General features: G+C 30.4%; 1 protein-coding gene across 8 annotated transcripts; it reads left to right on the top strand.

Annotated features, from left to right (window-relative positions):
• Nucleotides 1–607: 607 nt before the first annotated feature.
• On the top strand, nt 608–5,593 carry LOC8261191 (chloroplastic group IIB intron splicing facilitator CRS2-B, chloroplastic). 8 transcript variants are annotated; one of them, XM_048374959.1, is made up of 9 exons: nt 608–751; nt 1,254–1,464; nt 1,546–1,630; nt 1,743–1,810; nt 2,888–2,938; nt 3,039–3,112; nt 4,501–4,559; nt 4,642–4,739; nt 5,065–5,593. In XM_048374959.1, exons 2-9 carry the CDS (start codon nt 1,258–1,260, stop codon nt 5,179–5,181), a joined length of 759 nt encoding a protein of 252 aa, XP_048230916.1. In that variant the 5' UTR covers nt 608–751; nt 1,254–1,257; the 3' UTR covers nt 5,182–5,593. The 8 variants fall into 8 exon arrangements, with proteins under 8 accessions (XP_048230916.1, XP_015573226.1, XP_048230910.1 ...); XM_015717740.3 differs by having other exon boundaries at nt 647–822; nt 4,663–4,739; nt 5,065–5,430; XM_048374953.1 differs by having other exon boundaries at nt 647–822; nt 5,065–5,430.
• The last annotated feature ends 2,989 nt before the right edge of the window (nt 5,594–8,582 follow it).

Below are 8,582 nucleotides of genomic sequence, written 5' to 3'. Positions count from 1 at the left end.
TTTTCTATAAATCACCATTATCAGTAATAATAATGGTGGTCTTTTTCATTGTTAAAGAGCTCTTATATATAAAAACTAAAGCAAATTAAAAAAAAAGAAATAATAAAAAGATTGAAATGAGAAATCTGAAAAATAAAGTAAAAATGTAAAAAATAAAAATAAAAAATACAATACCAAATTAGCGGAAAAAGGAGAAAAGAAATTGATAAAAACATATAACTACCCAAAACACGCCGTATAAAAATAAAATAAGCAAAAATAAATCTATCCGTATAATTTTCTTATTTTTTAAAGAATTACAAAAATATCTATTTTTTTATATTTTTTATCAAAAATACGGTGTAAACTTTTTTTTCGTTTTTACTGTATGAAAATATTAAAGATACGGTTTTTTTATATTTATTTTAGAAATAAAGTATTTTTTTTAAAACAATCAAAAAATTAAATAAATAGTTTTTTAGTTTTTTTAAAAAAATTTAAACAGTAAAAATAATAATTTTATTATTAATTTTAGTATTTTTTTGAAAAATTTCCTTTTTTTCTTCTCCAGCCAACGTAATAAACCATCTTACAGGGCAGGCCGAAAGACCCATTTGGAAGCCTAGTCTCTGGCCCAAATATGTGCATTCTATTTATTGATTTTTATCTTTGATATTTTTGTCCGATTATCACCGTGGCCAAACAAAGCGCTACTACTCTCTGCTCAACGGCTAAGCCTCAGAATTTCAGGCTTTGTTTTAGCATTGTCACTGTATCATTCTGCAACTATCTTCTTGTTGTTGTTCTTCTTCTTCTTCTTGAAGTGTAGCAAATATAGAAGACGTCAGTTTTGTTCTCTTTTTTTAATTGAGTTTTTCAAGTTTTTGCTTTTCTACGTCTTGAGCTGTTTCTGTGTATGTTTCTGAAGCTAGTCAAATAAATTGGGTGGATATGTTGATTTTATTTCATGCTCTCTCTTAGTTAGAATCTTTATTTGTTTGGAGCATTTAAATTGCATAAACTGTTGTTCCATACTTATTTTGTTTAACTATTTATCTCTCTCTAATTCAATGATTCTCAATTTGTACCCAAAATGGTTGTTGTTTTTGGTAGTTTTTATTATTCAGGAATATACAGCTCTTTACTGGATCGATTGTAGTGATGGGTTTTAACAATTTCCCCAGAAAGGCTCTTTTTCTTTTTAAATGCTTTTTGTTGGTTAACTGATCCCGTGTATGCCCAATAAATAAAGTCTTGCTCACTTTGTGTTGCAGGTCAATGTTGTATGCAGTTTCCACCCCTAATACTTGCATTTCCTGTCCCAGAAACTCCTTTTTTCGACCAAGGCATCTAGCTTCCACCAGACTGTCTATACGTGTTTCATTACCTGAAAATGGCAATGGAGTTGCTAAAATCGAGTATACTCCTTGGCTAATCGTTGGATTGGGTAACCCTGGAAATAAGTACCATGGCACTAGGCACAATGTAACTAATGCTTCATTGGATTTGGTAACTTTACTTGTGCTTTTTGCTATGTTATTGATTTAGGAGTATTTTTTCTTTCAGGTTGGTTTTGAAATGATTGATAAAATCGCTAAAGCAGAAGCTGTTGCAATGAACACAATTCAATCGAAGGCTCTCATTGGAATAGGTTGTTAGTGCTGATTTCTGTTCATGTTTTATTCCTTTGTTTCTTTTAATTTCTTTTAGTTCCTTGGTATGAGCTTGATGGTTTATTTTGATTGTTTGTATGATCAGTACAGGTTGCATCAAAGAGGTCCCAATTTTGTTAGTAAAACCTCAGGCATACATGAATTTTAGTGGGGAATCAGTGAGTTTCATCTCTTATCTGACAGCTTGATATGACTTTGAGTTTCAAAATTTTACAAAGACTTATAGTCCTGTCATATAAGCTTTGGTAATGGAATACTAATATTCACGGCCTTGGGGAGCTAAATGCATATATAGTAATTCAGATATCATGCAACTGATGGTATCTTTTACCACAAAAGTAAAGAAATGAGAGTATGGTATCAGTCACTACGATTTAAATATTGCATATCTGAATATTCTTGAAGGTAAACCAATGCTATCAATGTCTTTGATGGTCTTTATAATTGATAAGTTTCAATATCTGCTCATACTTAATATACAACCATACAAGACAACCATGCTTGCAAATGCTATGTGGACTCCAGAAAATCCCTTTTTCTCTTTTAAACAGTTGAATTCCAGCAATTGCATGTGCTTATACTTGTGCACTGTCTTGATTGATTCTTATTGACTGCCTTTTATTGTCATTTATGTTTATCTTCCTCTGGCTGGAAGCCAATACAATCCAATGAGTAGAAAGGAAAATGGGAAAACAAGAAAGGATAATTTTTATCAACTAAATTTTCATTACCCGAAGACAATTAAGCACCGCAACCATCTGTTTGGTTTTATAGAAAAGTGAATGCAGTACTGTAATTTAAATCTTAAAGCAGTTGTTAGCATGTAAACACAAATGGCATATGCTCAAAGATCAGTAGGCTTAATTGTAACAACTGAGTACTGTTTTAAATTTAAGGAGGTAATGGATGGAATTGATAAGTTTAAGAACGTCAAGAATTTCATGAAAGATATGACTCTAACTAGCCGAAATGGACAAGATAAGGTAAATTTCTGGTAGATTTGGTTAAGAAGTTGGATAAATGGGGTTGTCCTTCTTTTGATAAATTGTAGGAGTATAGATACATGAACATAATTCTTTAACTTTCTTGTAGTTGCATATGATCAAATGATGTATGTGTTTCTTCAACTTTCTTTTGCCTGCATTAGATGGGTATATGATTTTTGCTTATCTCAGTTCTGGCTGGCATAAGCAGCTGATATGCCTAACCTTTTGTTCATTTTCATTGCTGCCAAGGTTGGACCTCTTGCTGCACATTATCAAGTACCTCTACGTCATATTTTATTGGTATCCTTGTTAATACCTTACTGTGGTGTAAAAGAAATTTTCTCGTGTTCATGGATGACTTAGAGCATATCGGCCTCATGATATTGAGATTTGGATGCAGATCTATGATGAGATGAGCTTACCTAATGGTGTCATGAGACTTCAGCCAAAAGGAGGACATGGCCATCACAACGGGTAACTTTTTACAATGATAACTTTGACTGGGTTGGAAAATTAATTTTATGATCTTGAGCTGAGTTCACAAAAACTCTCTTGCTTTCATTTTAGTTATGCTATGCTTCATTTTCAATTCCTGCTACCGTAGTAGCCACTTCATGCAAACATTGTGAAGGGTAGAAATGATTCCCTCTATCCCTCTCAAAACCTAGTTTTGGTGAGCATTGCATTAGGGTCTTTGATCTCTTTGGTTTTCATCAAATGCAAGTTTAAATCTGGCAGTTATTATTAGGGGAAAGTTCAGATAAAAGCTATATGGATTAGAACTGAAACTTAAAGGACAAGAGCTCTTTCTCTGATATCATTATAGACTTAAGTGCTGCTATGTCAAGATGGGAATTCGATTTTAGCATTTTCAAAGCAGTTTCTTATAGATAATCACATGGAACTGCATTAGTGCCGCATTAATATTTTTATAAGAAAAAACAATTCTATCATGATTTAGAAAGCATTAAAGATACAGGAAATTAATTTTTTATTTTTTTTTATTTTTTTATTTTTTTGTAAAATATTTAGCATTATCTAACCTAATCAGTTATGGTGGTCAATGCCTTAATGATACTATTTAAAGACATTATTTTAAACAGTACTACCAGGATAATCGATGAAATCTCGTTCTAGTAAAATAATATGAAGATTGCCAACCCTCAAGTATCAAAAACACTAAAGCACATGGTACAATTTTTTAAAATTTTCTACCCATTTATATGGTTTCAGACTTCCTTCTCAATGATAAGATGGTCAAAATGTGGCAGTTACATCAAAATTGGTTAATCATGTGTTTTTGTATATGGAACTTTTTGTCCTACCATATTCTCTTAACTCATATCTCCTCAGTTTACTGTACAGACAGGATAAATGATTCCTTGTCTGCTGTTTTGAGTCATTGATGGTTATTATGTATAAGGTGAATCTAAAGACTGACTTGGTAATTTGAATAAGATAAATTGCAGATAATCTTTTGTATTCAACTTAATCATTTGTTTTGAGTTGGTGAGCCTCACCTTGTTTTTAACTCTGCAATTAGCATACCACAAATTTAGAGTAATGGTTTGTTAATTCAAGTCTACCAATCATGTGAGTTTATGCCGGATGCCTAATGCCTCTTTTTCTTGTCCAAATTCATCCACAGTATCTGGGCAGGAAATTTATGTTTGCTGAAAACTGATGAGAAGTATAATATTCTGAGCAGTGTATTTTTCATAGTGTTCTCAGTTATCATTTGCACTCCACTGTTTTCTTAAGATGAATTAAATTATACACTTTCATGAAGCTTTTATTACTTGTTGTGATAAAGGAAAACCAGGAGATAAATAGGATTTTAAACTTCTGATATCTTGTTTCAGAGTGAAGAGCGTGATGGAACATTTGGATGGTTGCCGAGAATTTCCTCGACTTTGTATAGGTTGGTTTTCGTTTCTCCATTTATGCACATGCATAATTTATCTTGTTAAAGACCGTTGCATAACTTTGCTATGATAGATCAGTACATTTCTTTTTCCTTGCAGGTATTGGAAATCCGCCTGGCACCATGGACATGAGAGCCTTTCTTCTACAGAAGTTCAGTTCAACAGAGAGAGAACAAGTACATATCTTTTATTGCTGTAATGTAAAGAGTCGGTGCATGTATCCTATCGAATGCAGTTTAGTGCCATGAAAAATGCCCATGCATTTTGGTTCTCACTTTGTGTTGCATGCTTAAAGAAACATACCTTCATACCATGTGCTTGATTGTGGGATATCCTTGAATAGTTCATATCCATATAATCGCTTTGCACCTAAGTTTCACTTGCACAGAAAAACACATTATAGCATGTGGACATGGTCTGTTTTGCTGTGCATTTAGATAGGTATGTTATGAATTTCCCTTAGTAGCTGAGACCTTTAGACTATCAATTGCTACTGGACAGATTGATGCAGCGTTAGGACAAGGGATTGATGCTGTGAGGACTCTGGTGCTGAGTGGATTCAACCAAAATATCACCAGATTTAATCTCGGACAGAAATATAAGTATCACAAAGTTTAAATCGAACAAGGGTTAGATCGAAACAAAGTCATAGCAATCAAGTTGGGATCTCCTGGAACTGAACCAAGAGATGAAATTTCCTGTAGTCTTCCTTCCTTGCCGTTGCTGCAGTATGTAGATGCATTAATGTCAATGGTGCCTTTTTTCTTCTAATTTTCTTTATCTTTTGAATATTTTATTTACGGTGTGAAGTATGCCTGATTGAAAAGCAAGATCGAGTTTATGAGAAGAAATGGATTCTTGTTACAATATCATGGAGTGATAATCAGGAGCCTCAAGCTCAACCAAGCCAAAGTGTCAGTCATGCTTAAAACAGCTGTACTTTCTGTATATTATAGTTCTTGAAGTTGTTATTCTAAAAGTTGCAAGGTAAAGGTAATTAGATAAGATATGTCTGAAGGACTATTATCAACTCCAAAACCTGCCATCCCAGATTCATTATTGAATCTTGGTTTGAATGTTGAAGCTTCACACACTCCAGTCCACACTCGTATAGTCATTTGAAATTATTGCTCGGGATTGATAGCTAAAGCCAAGCACCAACAGGAATTGCCCGTCGGTATCAATCATGCACCAATATTTCACGATGTCAGGTGCTTGATTCTTTTGGCTTAACAATGCAAAATAATTTTACATTGTGCTTCTTTTTCTTTTTCTATTTTTTTTTTTTTTAGAAATATGGTCAGTATACGTCAGTCGTTTGTGTAATAGGGTTTTTTTTAAGCGAGTCACTCTGGGTTTTACACTTTTAACTTACGGAAAATTAATCACATAGGAGGTGAAGGGAGATCTCGAAATTATTTTCTGAATTTGGATACAATGTACATCATGATCCTCAGTTCCAAAATACATAAGTTGTATAGACAATACCATGTGTGAGTTTCACACTATTGTCACATAGGAGGTGAAGAGAGATGTGGAAATTATTTCTCAAATTCGGATACATTATGCATTATGGTCCTTGGTCTTAAAATACATAAATTGTATTAACAATAACATGTGGGTATTTCTAAATTGTAGACAATAAAATGAGTGTATTTTTACTTTTGGATTACGTTTCTTTTTTTGCCTTTTTATTTATTTGTTTTTAATACTTACAATTAAAATTACATTTATATTATTTTATTTTTTAATGTTCAAGAGAATCAAAATTATATAAATTTCTCTAAGAAGAAACTTACATTAATGGTTGAGCTTTTGTATTTATTTAATTCTTTTAATTCTTTTAATGATAATTTTTGTATCACGAAGGTTAATAGAAAAATAAAGAATTAAATTTTTATTTTGCATAGAACTTTTCAATGTATTTTTTATTTATAAATTTTAATATTTTTATTGGTAATTTTTTAAAAATCACTTTAAGGATAGTTTCATATTTTATGAAATACCCATATTTATTTTTTTATATGACATTGGGTTTAATTGTCACGCATGTACATATGTGATAAGTTGTAGGTTTATTTGATAGTATGGTATAGATTCGTTGTAAATTTATTGTTAAATATAGTTATAGTCAACATAATTTGTTAAGTATTGTTTATAGATTTATCAAATATAACGTATAGATTTATCATTTCTGAACTATAAATTTATCAGTTAAAATATGAGTCTGCTTGTTAAATTATAATTTTCTGAATTATGATTTATAATCTTATGTGTATGCGTAATAAGACTATAATTTATAATTTATAAATATTTTGTTATTTAACCTATGAAATTGTAGTTTTTATTGATAAGCTTGTTTTTATAATTTTTGATTATGTTTTATAATTTATAATTATAAATATTAAATAATTAACTGTTTATTATTATTATTATTATTATTATTATTATTATTATTATTATTATTATTATTAACTTTGAAAATTAAAGTATTATTATTTAATGATAAAAAATAATTTAAATTTAAATTTGATGAAATAAGTGTAACATAATTTAAAGCTTCAATGTATATATAAAATTTAATTTTAATATATGGTACTTTCATTATAAATATATTAACATATTAAAAAATAAGTTCAGTAAATAAATATAATATATACTCAAAATATAAAACTAAAATAAATAATAATAATAATAAATTATTAATAATAATATAATATAATGAAAAGATGAGACATTGTAAAAGAAGTATGATCTCTGTAATGTGAGACGGCATTTAGTATTTAAAAAGTAATAATTATTGCAACGCCCATAGATGGGGCTATTGGCACACAATACATCATGGATTCAGATCTTTGACATCAATTTTTCGAAGTTGAATAGATGAAAATCCTTACCAATTCAACTAGGCATGGATTATTTTTACATTGCTTCATTAAAATAAATTTTATAAAACTTTATAGATCTAATTTATAAATTTAAAACTTATGTGTTTGATTGAAATAAAAATTCATTTATAACTTTATATAATTAAATTTATAAAATTTGTTAAAATTAAATTAAACTCTAACAAAAATAAATAAATTTCGCATTAGTAAATTAATATATTTTATGAGATTAAAATACATCTTTTAATTCTACCATTTTATTTTACTTTTTTTTAATTTTCTCTTTATTAAAAATTTATGTATCATGATTTATCAATATAATATTTCTATGATACACTTATTAGATACTCGAACGCTTGTTATGAAAGTTAATGAATAATGATTATTTCTTTTCTAAATTTGCATGTCTTTTATTGGATTTAAGATATTTATTGGTAGACATTTTTCTATTATTATGAATTTTCTTTTGCTACTTAAAGAACTAAAAAAATGATTCATTCGGATCGACAACACAAGAGTCCAATTACATTGCATTACCAGAATTCATGTTGTATATTTGAAAGAGGTTGACCTCTTTGCTCTTTTCATGATACAATCCTCTTGGTGCTGAGCCCCGTTCTCCTCGGTCGACAGAGACAAAATGTAGGACGTATGCCAACAGTTCATCACGGAAGAATCCCAATTTTCTTTACTTCTTTCTGATTTTGTTTTTGAGTCTTTCAAATTTCTCTTGCTCCTACAATGGGATGGGATGGGAAATACTATCCAGCAATGCAGCCTTAGGCCTTCAGATTGGCCTGCCATATGTATATCCTTGAAAGGGCCGCCTCCTCCTAAAATAAATAGAAGTACATTAAGGACCATTCCACCCTCCATGAACCTCTCAAGATCCCATTTTAAAATTAAATGATAACATAAGGTAAGATTGTTACTGATCCCATTAAGAAGAAATTCCAATCAAAACCATCATAAGAATCCCAAATCAGATCAGGCGGTAGATATAGAATCCAATGCAATTCAAAGCCACTTTTAGGGGCCCACCTCAACAATAACGTTGAAGTTATGGAAAGAAACGCAAAACAAAAAGGGTTAGAAAAGTAATTGCTCTTTCTCTCCCTCTCCCTCTCTCTC

Source organism: Ricinus communis, chromosome 5 (assembly GCF_019578655.1).
Source record: "Ricinus communis isolate WT05 ecotype wild-type chromosome 5, ASM1957865v1, whole genome shotgun sequence".
Taxonomy (NCBI): Eukaryota; Viridiplantae; Streptophyta; class Magnoliopsida; order Malpighiales; family Euphorbiaceae; genus Ricinus; species Ricinus communis.
This window is presented reverse-complemented; position numbering and strand designations above follow the sequence as displayed.